The 16,758-nt window shown below is 48.0% G+C and overlaps 1 protein-coding gene across 1 annotated transcript; it reads left to right on the forward strand.

The window, feature by feature from the left end:
• Positions 1–6,644: 6,644 nt before the first annotated feature.
• Positions 6,645–9,064, forward strand: LOC308629352 (sorting nexin-4). The gene has a single exon (XM_081257097.1). The coding sequence runs from the start codon at positions 6,668–6,670 to the stop codon at positions 8,018–8,020; it is 1,353 nt and encodes a 450-aa protein (XP_081113223.1). The 5' UTR covers positions 6,645–6,667; the 3' UTR covers positions 8,021–9,064.
• The last annotated feature ends 7,694 nt before the right edge of the window (positions 9,065–16,758 follow it).

The following is a 16,758-nucleotide window of genomic DNA, read 5'->3' on the forward strand; positions in this document are numbered from 1 at the left end:
CTGCAGCCAGGAAAAGGTCCCCACTTAAAAAAATTTTTTTTTCTTTTTTTTGGCTGTGCCACACAGCATGTGGGATCTTAGTTCCCTGACCAGGGATCAAACCCACGCCCCCTACAGTAGAAGCTTGGAGTCTTAACCACTGGACAGCCAAGGAATTCCCAAGGTCCCCACTTTTTTTCTTTTTTTTTTTTTTTTTTGCGGTACGTGGGCCTCTCACCACTGTGGCCTCTCCCACTGCGGAGCACAGGTTCCAGATGCGCAGGCCAAGCGGCCATGGCCCACGGGCCCAGCCACTCTGTGGCATGTGGGATCCTCCCGGACCGGGGCACGAACTCACATCCCCTGCATCGGCAGGCAGACTTCCAATCAAGGTCCCCACTTTTAAGGACTCTTGTGATGACATTTGCCCACCAGGCTAATCCAGGATGATCTCTCCCAATCCTTAACTTAGTCTCATCTGCAGAGTCTGTTTTGCTATATAAGGTACATATTTACAGGTTCTAGGGATTAGGACATGGACACATTAGGGGACATCACTCTGATGACCACAGACCCCAAAGCAATGACCCCAGGATTGATCTTTGCTCGGGGACTCTGAGGCACAAGATGAGCTGTCAGAGGCTGGTGTCTGGGGGGAGCAGTGACCTCACTGCTCTGGGCTGGCCCTGAATCCACCTACCGGGCATCCTCCCTTGGGGGGCCAAGTCCCCTGCTGCTGTCAGGATAGACCTCCCAGCCTCTCCAAGTCTGGCTGCCTCACACACACCTGGGGATCTCAGGCCCCTCCACACTCCGGGATTCAGCAGGTCCACGGGGCCATGGGTTTCGTGTAACAAGCTGTCAGGGGATTCTAATGCTGGGTTGGCGCTGCTGCCTCACTGCCCCCAGAATCTCCCAACCCCTTGCCCCCGCCCCCTCCTTGTTAAGGCCCGGTCATGTGCCTCAATCATGGCCCCTCATCTGCAGCCTCTGAGGTCTGGGCGCCTCGTTCTTTTTTTTTTTTTTTTTGCGGTACACAGGCCTCTCACTGCTGTGGCCTCTTCTGTTGCAGAGCACAGGCTCCGGACGCGCAGGCTCAGCGGCCACGGCTCACGGGCCCAGCCACTCTGCGGCACACGGGATCCTCCCGGACCGGGGCACGAACCCGTGTCCCCTGCATCGGCAGGCAGACTCTCAACCACTGCGCCACCAGGGAAGCCCTGGGGACCTCGTTCTGACAGAAGGTGAGTCCTCAAGGGCAGAGCTGTGTCTCATCCTGTCTCCGTGTGGGCCCGGCCCCCTGGATAGTGATCCGTGAACGCTGGCTCAGTAGATGCCCTGTGGACCTCTAGCTTTTGTTTCCCTCCTGAAATGAGGGAAGAAAAGGTTGTGGGGCAGGAAGCCCGGGAGAATAAGGCCTCAGGGGCACAGGTGCAGGTTAGCAACGCAGTCACTGTCAGAAGCCCCCTCTCTGTGGCTCTGTGGGCAGGGACCCTCAGAGCAGCCCCCTGGGCTGAACTTCCTCCCGAGTGCTGCTGTTGCAAGGGAGCCCTAAGGAAAGGGAGACCCTCGTGGGACTGTTGCAGGCTCAGCTCTCTGGCTTGGTGTCTGTCCACGCCTTGACGACCACCTTCCCTGTGCCTGCCCTTCTGGCCCCCTCCTCTCTCCTCCAGGGAAAGGCTGGCTCTAGCTCCCCTGGCCAGGCTGGTTTGCCTCCTTCCAGCCTGAAACTCAGGGAAGACACCTGGTGAGGCCGACAGTGTGATGACTGGCACCGTGGTACTGGTGACACAGGTGTAACCGTAGCTGCTGGTTACTGGATTTTTTTGTTTTTATAAATTTATTTATTTTTGGCTGTGTTGGGTCTTCACTGCTGGGTATGGGCTTTCTCTAGTTGTGGCAAGTGGGGGCTACTCTTCATTGCAGTGGCTTCTCTTTGTTGCAGAGCACAGGCTCTAGGCGCGCGGGCTTCAGTAGTTGTGGCACATGGGCCCAGTTGCTCTGCGGCATGCGGGATCTTCCCAGACCAGGGCTTGAACCCATGTTCCCTGCACTGGCAGGCGGATCCTTAATCACCGCACCACCAGGGAAGTCCGGTTACTGGATTTTTACTGCACGCCCATCACTCCCTTGGGATGCGCGGATTGTCTCTCTGCAGCCTTAAATGGCTTCGTGAAGTGGGTGTAACCATTGTTCCCATTTTACAGATGAGAAAACTGAGACTCTGAGGGGCCAAGTGACTCACTAAAGCTCACACAGCTGAGAAAAGCCCCAACCAAGACTTCAGCCCAGATCGGTCTGCCCCAGAGCCCAAACCCTTAACTTCTCAGGATGCTGACGGGGTGTGTGGGGCCCAAAGGGGTGCTGCCGGATCAGGGTGGCAGAGGCTTCCAGGGGGAGGTGGGAGCTGGGCTTTGCAGGAGTAAGACGGGGCGGTGGCTGGTGGGGAGTAGGGGTGGTGGCACGGCTGACAGGCCCTGGATGGGAATTCGCCTGTGCCCGCTCCTGCATTCACATCCTGGTATGATTTGTGTGTGTGTCCCCTGTCCCAGCTGAGGGATGCCAGGAGAACGAGGGTGGCTCGAGCACCTCTCCCTGTCATACTCTGTCATGGTGCAAACTCAGGAGGGATGGAGCTGTCTGCAGGGAAGGAATTCATGCCTGTCTTCCCCACAGTGTACTAATTTTGCAGAGACATTGTACCTGCCTCCTGAGGCCTTGTTTCAGATGCGTTTCTGCTCTCAGGGCCTCTGGACACTGGTTTCTCTCTCCTTGCACGACGGACTTCTGCTCTAACCCTTCCAGGGGAGAGCTCTTGGAGAGAGCCGATTGATTTGACAGTGGCAATAGCTACAGGGTAGACCAGGGCCAAGGCCAGCTCTCCCACTGGTGCCTATGCCCCAGAACCCCTGCCCACCCTCTGATCTGCATCTCTGCATCTCGGTGCAGAGTGGGTTTCTGTCATCTCCTAGGGCAGATGGATCGTGGCTCCTGCACAGCAGAGCATCACTCCTCTTGGTCACCGGTGCGTAGAGAGGAAGGACAGAGGCGGGGACTGGGAAGCAAAGGGAAGGTGGTTGTCCTGGGAGGTGTGCTGGCCCATCAGACAGGACGTGTGACCCTGGAACCACCCCCACTCTGGCCTAGCTTCTTCATCTGCCACTCGGATGTGCCCGAGGAGGGCTTGTTGGCTGCTGTTTCACAGAGAATATTAATTTCTATCATTCCCCAAATATGTGCCAGGCATGCACCACATACACCAGGCAATGTGCCAGGCTCTGGAGGTGTCTTTTGAACAGAGCACAAGTGGTCCCTGCCTGGAAGAGCACAGGGTCTGTCTGGGAGGGAGACAGACAATAAACAAATAGTCACCCCTGGTATCCACAATCTGATAAGTACCAGGAAGGGGGAGGACATCAGGCGGGGGACTGTGGTTGACTGAATAATGGTCCCCAAAGATGTCCATGTCCTAATCCCTAGAACCTGTGAATATGTTCCTTACAGCAGGGGTCTCCAACCCCCAGGCTGTGGACTGGTAGCCGTCTGCAGCCTGTTAGGAACCGGCTGCACAGCAGGAGGTGAGTGGCGGGCGAGTGAGAGAAGCTTCATCTGCCGCTCCCCATCACTCCCCATCACTCCCCATCACTCCCCATCACTCCCCATCAATCCCCATCACTTGCATTACCTCCTGAACCATCCCTCTGCACACCTGTCTGTGGAAAAATTGTCTTCCACAAAACTGGTCCCTGGCACCAAAAAGGTTGGGGACCGCTGCCTTACAAGGTAAGAGGGGCTTTGCAGATGAGATTTAGTTAAGGAGGTGGGAGATGATCCTGGATTATCCTGATGGCCTAGTGTCATCACAGGGTCTTTATGAGAAGGAGCCAGAGTCTTCAGCCAGAGTCAGAGGAGATGTGAGGATGGAAGCCAAGATCTGAATGATGCAAGGAAGGGGCCACAAGCCAAGTAATGTGGGTGCCTCGAGAAGCCAGAGAGGTCAAGGAAATGGCTTCTCCTCTAGGGTCTCCAGAAGGAACCAGCCCTGTGGACACCTTGATTTTAGACTTCTTGATGTTACACTTCCAGAATCATAAGAGATTACATTTGTTACAGCAGCGACAGGAACCAAATACAAGGACTCAGTGACATTCCCCTGAGAAGTGACTTCTGGGTTGAAACCTAAGAAATGGGAGGAGGAACAGGTAGAAAGCAGACATAGTGTTTTTCTGGCGGAGGGAACAGTGTGTGCAAAGGTCCTGAGCTCGGAGGCTCTTAGTCTCTTAGGACAGCAGTTCTCAAACTTTTTGGTTTCAGGACTCCTTTTACACTCCTAAGAATTATTGAAGACCCCAAAGGGCTTTTGTTTATGTGTGGAGTAAATCCCGGGCCAGCTACATAATTCTTAGGGCCTGGTGCAAAATGAAAATGTGGGATCCCATTTTTAAAAATCAGGAAGCAAGTGCTGTTAAAGGTACTAAAATAGAAGCTTTCCTTTTTTTCCCACAGTCTCTCTCTCCTCTCTCTCTCTCTGGCTCGCGTGCATGCACTCAAAGTGTCATGGTGGGGCTTCCCTGGTGGCGCAGTGGTTGAGAGTCCGCCTGCCGATGTAGGGGATACAGGTTCGTGCCCCGGTCTGGGAAGATCCCACATGCCGCGGAGGGGCTGAGCCCGTGAGCCATGGCCGCTGTGCCTGCGCGTCTGGAGCCTGTGCTCCACAACAGGAGAGGGTGCAACAGTGGGAGGCCCGCGTACCTCCCCCGCAAAAAAAAAAAAAAAAAAAAAGAAGTGTCATGGTGATTTTATTTGCTATTTAATGTCATTCTAAGAAAACAAAAAATCTAAATATTAGGATGACTTTTACCATCTATCTTTATATCCTGCAATGCCTGTTTCAATGCAGCCTGAGAGAATTTAACTGGTATAGCAAATCACTGAAATTACTCTATTTGTATTGTTTAGCTTGTCCCCAGAGGGTCCCTGGAGCAGGGCAGGCACAAACGGGAGGCAGAGTCAGGAAGTGAGGAAGCAGGAAGAGGTGCAGGGCTGGCCCCAGGCACGCTTCCTGGGCCAAGGACCCTCACAGGCTCCCAGGGCCGGGTGACTCACACACCCCAGCCTGACAGCCCCCTCCTGCCAGTGCCAGGAGCAATGCACCATGGCCTGGCCGGGTGCTTGAAGCCAGGCAGCTCTCATGAGCCTGTTCCAAGCCATGGCGGACGGTGGATGGGCAACCTCTAAGGATAAACTGCCATGCCTGGCCACACAGGTACCTGGATGGGGGTAGGCAAGAGGCTCACACCTGCCAGGAGGAGGGTGTCTTGGGTGGGACTGCTTTGCCCCAATGTGAGAAACTTAGCCTGACCCTGACTCTTCCCTCATTTGCATCCAGGCTCCTGCTGTGGGGTGGAGCGATGCAGAACACAGCTTCCCCTTCCCCACCCCACTTGACTCTGTCTCTGGGCACGGAAGTTGCAGGTTTGGAAGGAGGGCGCTGGGTGGGGAGGGTTTTTATTTGGCAAATGAAAATACAGGATGCCCAGTTAAATTTGAATTTTGAATCAACAATGAATAATTCTTTAACATAAGTATGTCCCATGCAATTTTGGAGACATATAGTGTCTCTCCTATCTGTGGGGGTGGTTGGTTCCAGGACCCCCAGGATACCAAAATCTGCAGATGCTCAAGCCCCTTTTATAAAGTGGAGTAGTATTTGCATATAACCTCTGCACATCTTCCGTATACTTTAAATCATCTCTAGATTACTTATAATACCTAATACAATGTAAATGCTATGTAAACAGCTGCCAGCACAGTAAATTCAAGTTTTGCTTTTTGGAAATTTCTGGATTTTTTAAATAATATTTTCAGTTCACAGTTGGTTGAATCTGCAGATGTGGAAGCTGCAGATACTGAGGACCAACTGTACTTAAGTTTAAGATGTATTCTTTGTTTATCTGAAATTTGAATTTGTGTGGCTTGTATTTATCTGGCAACTCTGTGGGCAGACCCAAGGCACCAGAAGGCTGAGGAATTGGTGTCTGAGGTAGGTGGTGATTTGCGGCGGGGGGAATGCTGTGTGCTGATATCCATGTTCCAGCACATGCTCTATTGCCCCATCAACTTCACTTATAAAACACAAGTTCAAAGATAAAATTACTAAGAAGTTTAAGACAGCAGAGCATGAGGCCAAGTATGGGGTCCTTCTGAGCCTGGGGCCCTGTGTGATCATGCAGGTTACACACTCATCAGCCAATCCTGGGTATATCCGTTGACATTTATTATATTAGAAATTAAACTCGAGAAAAATTTAAAATATTTATTTATTAACTCGGCTAAAAATAACAGTAATAGGGCTTCCCTGGTGGCGCAGTGGTTGAGAGTCCGCCTGCCGATGCAGGGGACACGGTTTCGTACCCCAGTCCGGGAAGATCCCACATGCCGTGGAGCAGCTAGGCCCGTGAGCCATGGCCGCTGGGCCTGCATGTCCGGAGCCTGTGCTCCACAATGGGAGAGGCCACAACAGTGAGAGGCCTGCGTACCACAAAAAAACAAAACAAAACAAAAAAAACAGTAATAAATCCATTAGATGTTTACATAAATAACATGTTTTATGAAAAATAACTGTAGTTTCCAAAACAAACAAGAAAAGTTAGCAAGGGCACTGTGTCCGCCGTACCGAACCGCAGCTATGGAGCAGGCGCTTTCCGACCCCGAGCGGCATTTGCAGCCTGCGCCCCTAGAGCCGCTGGGCCACCCTGACGCTGGGCTGGAGTCTGTGGTCGGTGAGGAAGCGGAGGGGGCCCGGGACGAGGGACCCGGGGACGGCACGATGATGGAAAATAATTTTTGGTTGAAGAAGATAGAAATTAGTGTTTCAGAAGCAGAAAAGCGAACTGGGAGGAATGCCATGAACATGCAAGAAACATATACTGCTTACCTCATTGAAACAAGGTCAGTTGAACATATTGATGGTCAGAGTGTCCTAACAGACTCACTATGGAGGCGGTACAGTGAATTTGAGTTGTTGAGAAACTACCTTTTAGTTTACTATCCGCATATTGTTGTGCCACCTTTACCAGAAAAAAGGGCAGAATTTGTTTGGCATAAACTCTCTGCTGACAACATGGACCCGGATTTTGTGGAAAGACGTCGAATTGGTTTAGAAAACTTCCTCTTGAGAGTTGCTTCACATCCCATCCTTTGTAGAGACAAAATCTTCTATTTGTTTTTAACACAGGAAGGTAACTGGAAGGAGACTGTGAATGAAACCGGATTTCAGCTGAAGGCAGACTCCAGGTTAAAAGCGCTTAATGCAACATTCAGAGTGAAAAACCCAGACAAGAGATTTACAGAACTAAAACACTACAGTGATGAACTACAGTCTGTTATCTCACATCTTCTTCGAGTCAGAGCTAGAGTAGCAGACCGACTGTATGGTGTATATAAAGTACATGGGAATTATGGGCGAGTTTTCAGTGAGTGGAGTGCCATAGAAAAAGAAATGGGTGATGGACTGCAGAGTGCTGGTCATCATATGGATGTGTATGCGTCTTCTATTGATGATATTTTAGAAGATGAAGAACATTATGCAGATCAGTTAAAGGAGTACCTTTTTTATGCAGAAGCACTGAGGGCTGTGTGCAGGAAACATGAACTTATGCAGTATGATTTGGAGATGGCTGCTCAGGACTTAGCATCCAAGAAGCAGCAGTGTGAGGAACTGGCAACTGGGAACGTGAGAACATTTTCTTTGAAGGGAATGACTACCAAGCTCTTTGGTCAAGAAACTCCAGAGCAGAGAGAAGCCAGAATAAAGGTGCTAGAAGAACAAATAAATGAAGGAGAACAACAACTTAAGTCTAAAAATCAGGAAGGCAGAGAATTTGTCAGAAATGCTTGGGCTGATATTGAACGCTTCAAAGAGCAAAAGAACCACGATTTAAAGGAGGCCCTCATAAGCTATGCAGTCATGCAGATCAGTATGTGCAAGAAGGGAATTCAAGTTTGGACCAATGCTAAGGAATGCTTTAGCAAGATGTAATCCTGTGAAATGAGTTTCTCTTCAATCAAAGTGCCCCAAAACAGAAGCACAAGTAAATAAAAAAATTTAAGTTGCTACCAGTATACACAAAAATATATAATAAGTTGAGTAAATTCAGCTTTCTTTAATTTGATTGTAGTGTTAATATAGCACAAAAGGGTGTATTTTAATGAAGATTAAATATTATAATTTGAGGTTTTGGGGACTGGTGCTGATTCTAAAAATGTTAATTAGATAAAATATACCAACAAATTGTCAGGCTTCTGAACCAATGACTGGATATCAAGATGTTAGGTAATTTTTAGATGTTCGTTTTAGTGCCTGCTGTTTCAGATCTGCTTATGTAGGGAGTTTTTTCCTAAGATTGAATTCTTATCTTTATTTGGTAAGACCCACTAATCTGTTATAGGGGGTTAATTTTCCTTGCCTTATAGTTGAGCTGTTTGGTTTGACAAACCTCAGCAGAAACTTAGTGTGGAATCTAAGAATTTCTCCCACATTCTTTAATGCCCCCAAACATTGCACACACTAGAAAATGCCTTCAATGTGTGTTTTACCAGAATTTTGATACTAGTCAAAAATTTTACACTGCCAACAAAGAAGACACAACTTCTCAGATATATAGTAAAATACATTGTTGTGATCTAGGAATTGGTATATAGCAAGGTTTCATTGAGTATGTTACATACAAGCATTAAATTCTCAGATAATTCTTAACCTCAGTGATGAGCCTAAATTGACTCTGCTTGGCTCTCTACACATGGCTTTTCAGGGTACAAAGTGTAGCATTTCATTGTATAAGATATATGTAGTGAACATACGTGTTAGTATCTTCATTATTAACATCCTTTTTTATTGCTTGGCTGTAATTTTTGTAAAGATAAATTATATTGCTTTTGTGTGTGTGTTTTTGTGGTATATGTTCAGAAGCCAAGCACCCTTGGTATTTTGCTAGCTTTGCAGAACCCTACATGTGTACTCATTATTACTAATTATGTAAAAAAAGATTTCCAGTACTATTCAGCATTTGACTTTTTTACATGTTTAAAATGTTGCTGAAGTTTTGTGCTCTTTGCCAAACTTATACAATAAATAAATGAAGTATTAAAAAAAAAAAAAAAAAAAAAGTTAGCAAGAAGAGTGGTTTTGTTTTACATTTTGGCAAATCTTTGTACTATTTGGCCTCACAGAAGTCTCTAGGAGACAGCCAGGTTCTCATATCTGCTTTTGTGTTCACCCCTTCAAAGTGTGTGTTTCAGTGATTTTAGTGTATTCAGAGAGCTGTGCATCCGTCATCAGGATCAGTTTTAGAACATTTCATCACCTCCCCCCCCACAAGAAAAGTCCTTATCCCCATTAGCAATCACTTGCCATTTTCTGCTTCCCAGGCCCTGGTGACCACCAATCTACTTTCTATCTCTATGGATTTGCCTATTCTGAATATATATATATATATATATATATATATATATATATATATATATATATATACACACATACTTTTTTTTTTTTTTTTTTTGCGATACGCGGGCCTCTCACTGTTGTGGCCTCTCCCATTGCAGAGCACAGGCTCCGGACGCGCAGGCTCAGCGGCCATGGCTCACGGGCCCAGCCGCTCCGCGGCATGTGGGATCTTCCCGGACCGGGGCACGAACCCGTGTCCCCTGCATCGGCAGGCGGACTCTCAACCACTGCGCCACCAGGGAAGCCCCTGAATATTTTATATAAATGGATTCATACAATATGTGACCTTTTGTGTCTAGCTTCTTTTATCTATCATCATGTTTTCAAGGTTCATCCATGTTGTAGCAGGTGTTGGTTGGATTAGACTTATGCCTAGCTATTCTTCCAAGAGTTTTATAGTTTTAATTCTTACATTTAGCTCTTACATTTAAATTTAGGTTCCATTTTGAGTTAATTTTTGTATATGGTGTGAGCTAGGGACCCAATTTCGTTCTTTTGCATCTGCACATCTGATTTTCCTAGCACCATTTCTTGAAAGGACTATTCTTTCCCAGTACTTCTGTCAAAAATATCAATCGACTGTATATGGATGAATTTATTCTGGACTCTCCATTCTATTCCATTGATCTCTGTGTCTAGCCTACACCAGTACCACACTATTTTGATTACTGTAGATTTGAAGTAAGTTTTGAAGTCAGGAAGTGTGACTCCTTCAACTTTGTTCTTTTACAAGATTGTTTTGGCTATTCTGGGTCCTTACAGTTCTATGTGAATTTTATTTTTAAAATTTTATTTATTTATTTATCTGGTTGCGTTGGGTCTTCGTTGCCGTGCACGGGCTTTTTCTCTAGTTGTGGTGAGCGGAGGCTACTCTTCGTTGCAGTGCATGGGCTTCTCATTGCAGTGGCTTCTCCTGTTGTGGAGCATGGGCTCTAGGTGCGCAGGCTTCAGTAGCTGTGGTGTGCGGGCTCAGTAGTTGTGGCGCACCGGCTTAGTTGCTCCGCAGCATATGGGACCTTCCCGGACCAGGGCTCAAACCCGTGTCCCCTGCAATGGCAGGTGGATTCTTAACCTCTGTGCCACCAGGGAAGTCCCCCATGTGAATTTTAGAACCAGCTTGTCAATTTCTGCAAAGAAGCCAGTTGGGATTTTAAAAGGGATTGCGCTGACTCTGTAGATCAATTTGGGGAGTGTTGCCATCTTAGCAATATTTAATCTTTCAATCCATGAACACGTCTTTCTATTTCATTGATTTCTTTCAACAATGTTCTATAGCTTTAAAAAAATTTTTTTTAATTATTATTTTTAAATAAATTTATTTATTTATTTTTGGCTGTGCTAGGTCTTCGTTGCTGCGTGCAGGCTTTCTCTAGTTGCAGCGAGTGGGGCTACTCTTCGTTGCAGTGTGCGGGCTTTTCATTGTGGTGGCTTCTCTTGTTGCAGAGCACAGGCCCTAGGCATGCGGGCTTCAGTAGTTGTGCCTCGAGGGCTCAGTAGTTGTGGCTCATGGCTTAGTTGCTCCATGGCATGTGGGATCTCCCCAGACCATGGCTCAAACCCGTGTCCGCTGCAATGGCAGGTGGATTCTTAACCACTGCGCCACCAGGGAAGTCCCCCATGTGAATTTTAGAACCAGCTCATCAATTTCTGCAAAGAAGCCAGTTGGTTTTTTTTTTTTTTTTTGCGGTACGCGGGCCTCTCACTGTTGTGGCCTCTCCCGTTGCGGAGCACAGTCTCCGGACGCGCAGACTCAGCGGCCATGGCTCACGGGCCCAGCCGCTCTGCGGCATGTGGGATCTTCCCGGACCAGGGCACGAACCCGCATCCCCTGCATTGGCATGAGGACTCTCAACCACTGCGCCGCCAGGGAAGCCCCCAGTTGGGTTTTTTTTTTTTTTCTTTTTTTGCGGTATGCGGGCCTCTCACTGTTGTGGCCTCTCCCGTTGCGGAGCACAGGCTCCGGATGCGCAGGCCCAGCGGCCATGGCTCACGGGCCCAGCCGCTCCGCGGCATATGGGATCCTCCCAGACCGGGGCACGAACCCGTATCCCCTGCATCGGCAGGCGGACTCTCAACCACTGCGCCACCAGGGAGGCCCCCCAGTTGGGTTTTTAAAAGGGATTACATTGCCTCTGTAGATCAATTTGGAGAGTATTGCCATTTTAGCAATATTTAATCTTTCAATCCATGAACATGTCTTTCTATTTCTTTGATTTATTTCAACAATGTCCTATAGCTTTTAGAGTATGAGTTTTGTACTTTTGTTAACTTTTTCTTAAGTAATTTGTTCTTTTTGATGTTAATGTAAATGGAATTGCTTTCTTAATTTCATTTTTGGGTTGTTCATTGAAAATGTATAGAAACATGACAGATTTTTGTCTATTGATTTTATATCCTGCAATCTTGATGAATTCATTTATTAGTTCTAACAGTTTTTTTAGTATATTCCTTAGGATTTTCTACATACAAGATCATGCCATCTGCAAATAGGGGTAGTTCTTACTTCTTCATTTCCAATTTGGATACCCTTTATTTCAGTTTCTTGCCTATGTACACTGGTTAGAAACTCCAGTTCAACACTGAATAGTATGCTGAATGGCAAGAGTGGACATTTTTGTCTTGTTCCTGATATTAGGGGGAAAAATTCAGTTCTTTCACCCTTGAGTATGATATTGGCTGTGGGTTTTTCATAGATGCCCTTTACTATGTTGAGAACATTCTTTTCTATTTCTAGTTGGTGAGTGTTTTATCAGAAACAGCAGTTTATTAGCCACGTACACTCACAGCCCAGGGAAGGAGGATGCTGTATACCACGCAGGGCCACGTGGCGTTGCACTCAGGAACAGAGTGAAGCAGCAGGGGCTGTGGGAGGAGGCTTTGTAGTAATAAGAGGACAGGTGCCTCCTGGTTCCCACAGGAGGATGTGATGTGCTTGCTTGAGTAATCCGTGGGCTGGCGGGGAACTGAAGCCCACTGCTCATGGCCCATCAGGGGCTGTGTTCCATTTGATAAGGGGGGCTGTTTGGCTAGGGGACCCTATCTGTGGAAGCTGAGTGGGGCGGGGAACTTGCAGGTAGGAAATTCAAAGCCCTCCTGGTTTCAGATGTCAAAGTGGTATATAATGTTGGGTCTTAATTTGGGGCCTTACACCTAAGGCCACTGGGTACCTGCATGGTGGGGCTGTCAAAGCCTGTCTATGGTCGGTTCTTGGGGGCATACCTGGAGTCACCTGCTGGACCAATGCATGAACGTGGGCTACAGCAGTTTCCCTTCAGATGCCCAGGGTGTGGAGCTCAGTGGGACCACTTCTCTCCTCCCCTCTCATCTGAATGCTTCGATTGACTTCCTTTACTAAACTGTATTCACCTGTGCAAATATCTGTCGTTGGCCCAGCCCACTGCCCAGTCCTCTCTTGCTGCATGGGGTTGCTGCTGGTGTTGAGCTGCACCTCAGAGAGCAACATGTCTCACAAACACTGCCTGTTCAGTTTTTTTCCGTTCCCGGGGACATGCACCATTTATTTTCACCTACATAGCATGCACACACAGGTCCTATTTTAAAAGCATTAAGAACAATACCACTGTGCAATTATGGAACTACCACAGCAATTCACGGTCAGTCATGCGTTTGTCAGCCAAGAGCTCCCGGCACCTCAGTCACCTGCTGGTTGACCCCATGTTCTCTCTGTGACGTTGCTCTCTTGCTTCCAAGGCTCAGACCTCAGAAAAAGAAAAATGGCAGAGTGCACCGTACTGGGATTCCCCAAGTTCTCTTGGACTGAAGGCGTTTCACACTTTCTGCCCTGGAAGTTAACTGCAATGGAATGTGATTCAGCGGAGATGAAATATTTTATCTGCTGCTTGTAGGTGCCAGTGCTGGGAGGAGAGTTCCGGGTTCTGGGGTTTGCCCTTCTAGCTCTGATCCCAGGCTGCAGGCAACTCATCTATGTGTGCCTTCGATGGATGGGCAGAAAATCAATGGTTTTGCTCTGCTGACAAAAAGGCTCCTGGCAACTCGAATGCAGGAGACCATTAAAATACCACTGACACAATTATTTACTATGAAGATGTAGCTATTGATTTAACAGTTATATGAATGAAATGCAGGAAAACGAGTGACAGCTGGGGGTAGCAGTCTTTTCCCCAGAAGTGGTCCCCCTGGAGTGTGACAGCTTAGGTGGGGGGAGAGCTGAGCTCTTTCTTTTTTTTACATTTGAAAAACTTTTTATCATGAAATAATTTTAGACTTATAGAAGAGTTGCAGAGATCATTCAGGGAGTTCCCATATCACCTGTCACACAGCTTTTTCCTCCTAATGTCAACGTCTTACATAACCAAGTACAATGACCAAAACCAAGAAATCATCACTGGCACCACACTGTTAACTGACCACAGACTGCGTTCGAATGTCATCAGCTCTGAATCTAATGTCCTTTCTCTGTCCCAGGGCTCCACATTGCATTTAATTGTCATGTCTCCTTCGTCTCTCATCTGTGACAGTTTTTCAATCTCTCCTTTCCCTTTGTGACCCTGATCCTTTTGAAGAACAGTGTTCATGTGTTTTGTAGCAAGTCCTTCAAATTGGTTTTGTCCAGTGCATTCTCATGATTGGATCGAGGTGATGGATTTTGGGGACGAATCCCTCAGAAGTGAAGTGCCCTTCAGTGTATCCCATCAGGGGCTCATGCTGTCCATGAGTCTCATTCCTGGCGCTATGAACATCCGTCCCCTGGTTAAGGTGGTGTCTGCCACCAAAAGTGACTATTTTTCCCTTGGTAATTAATAAACATTTAGGGGGAGGTACCTTGGAATCATGCACGTATTCTGTTTCTCCATAAACTTTCTCCCACTCATTTTAGCATCCTCGATGCATTGAGCATTTGGTTTGAATTCCAGAAATTCTCTGAGCAGCCCTTTTTCCCTCCATTGCAGAATTAAACTCAAGCTGCCAAAGGTCTGCAGGCAAAGTCTTTCTAAAGCCCGTTGTGAGTTAGTGGACCCAGGAAAACCGTCACCAAGTGCGCACGTCAAGGTGACACAATTACATGAATGGTTCCAACAGGCCACTCTGTCCGGATGTTCCCATGAGAGAAATGACCTGTGGGCTCTCCCCATCTTCGGTTCTGGTCACAAATGTGACTTTAGGGCTAGATCAAAAGGCACCCATGTCTTCAAGCCCACGTCGTTGCCACCAGCGTGTCATTTTTGTCAAGGAATGTGTGCAGTTAATAAAGGCAGCAGGGCTGGCTGGGAAACCAATTACAACAAACACATCAGGTGTCGATAGGGAGGCACAAACACAGATCCCATTGATTGATGCCAATCACCCTCAGCACCTGGCCCTCCAGCCCATTTTTTACACCTTTGGGGATCATTGTAAAATGTCAGTTTCCAAGCGTGCTCACACAGTGTGTGCTTTTGCCAAAACCTGGGTCATGTATGCAGGGAACCAAGAGTGTATTTCTTGCTGCTAATGTCTGCTTTGTTCTGACTCTTCCCTGGTATTTCATGTAAGGCTTAAAAAAAAAAAAAAGCTTATAAAGAAAGAAAACCCGAAAGGCAGAGCCTGTTGAAGTGATGGCCTTCACCTATCTCCTGGGTGGAAATGCTCTTCTTGTCTCTTGGGCCTGGTGGGCGAAGGTCTGCTGGCTGCTAGCCCACCAAAAGAGATGGGCACCTCACTCCAGAGCTTTCCAAGGTGGCCCATTCTCTTGCGGGACGGACTGAGCCCGGTTCCTGAAATTCTTCCCTCCCCACAGCTGGGTTCTGCCCCCTGAGTCCTCACAGGACAATGGCAGTGACTTGAGGGCAGGGACCACGTGTCCGTCTTTCATCCTAGAGCCCAGCCCAGAGCCTGACCCAGAGTCTGTGCTCAGGAAACCTTTGTGGAGCTGAGTCACTGGAGAGATTTGGCAGAGAAACTCACCCAAGCCCGAAGGCTCTGGAACCTCTGGGATATTCTCCAGCAGATCGTCCTGCTTGCTCGGTGGCTGATGTGTGGGGGGAGTGGGCAATGGTGCTTAATCACGTTCTGTGTCAATTAAGTGTTTGGCTCGGTGCTGTCCCTGGGAGGGACAGGAGGGCGGTGATCCCACGGGGCTCAGGGAAGCCTGGGCGCAAGCCCTGGGGATGAAAACTGTGGGCAGGAGGACGGGCTGAGTGTGTGTGGATTCTCCTCTGCAGACTTCAACGGCAAGTCTGTTATTTCAGGGATGAGGGTGCTTGCGTCTCATTAGAACAAATCCCAAACCCACGTCTTGGGACTTTCAGGTGAGGGGCTGGAACGGTTTTTTTTTTTTAATTAGTTGTGTTTTCTGGGGTGGGGGTGGGCCACAGCTATGTCCCTGGCCCCTGTGGCTGACAGGGTCCAAGGAGGAGTAGACTTCCTGATCTACCCAGGCAAGTTGGGTGAGCGGGAAATGGGCGGCCAAGTGGCCTCCAAGAAGAGTCTCCTCAAGCATCCAGAGGCTCACCCCAAACGTCGGTGCTTGTGGAAGCTCATGGGCCAAGTCTGGGGTCTTGCAAGTAAGCGGGCTGCTTCCGCTGTGACATCTTCTCAGACCCAGGCATTTCTACTTATATGAACCCCTGTGGTGACACTGGGCCCACCTGCATAATTTAGGATCATCTTATTTTAAGGTCACTGATTAGCAACCTTTTTTCCCCCTTGCCAGGAAACCCAACGTATTCACAGGTTTGGGGGTTAGGATGTAGATATTTTGGGGGGCCATCTGGCTCCTCTCTGTGTCCCAGAGCCTGGCACTCAGAGGAAGCTCTCGGTGTATTTGTTACCGGCTGGGTGGACAGTGGTTGATGGGTGTGGGAGGACAGAGCTGCACCTAGTACCTGGGACGTCCCCTCCTCCGGGCATTAGCGAGACCTTGAGACACAGACCTACTAGAGCATGGACTTGAGGATATGGGGAGGGGGAAGGGTAAGCTGTGACAAAGTGAGAGAGTGGCATGGACATATATACACTACCAAACGTAAAATAGATAGCTAGTGGGAAGCAGCCTCATAGCACAGGGAGATCAGCTAGGTGTTTTGTGACCACCTAGACGGGTGGGATAGGGAGGGTGGGAGGGAGATGCAAGAGGGAAGAGATATGGGAACATATGTATATGTATAACTGATTCACTTTGTTATAAAGCAGAAACTAACACACCATTGTAAAGCAATTATACTCCAATAAAGATGTTAAAAACAACAACAACAACAAAAAACAAACAAAAAAAACAAGCCTTGCTCTGGTCTCTGGAGCAGCCCTGCCCACTC

The sequence above is a fragment of the Mesoplodon bidens genome (genome assembly GCF_964165515.1).
Source record: "Mesoplodon bidens genome assembly, chromosome: 15".
In the NCBI taxonomy this organism is placed as follows: Eukaryota; Metazoa; Chordata; class Mammalia; order Artiodactyla; family Ziphiidae; genus Mesoplodon; species Mesoplodon bidens.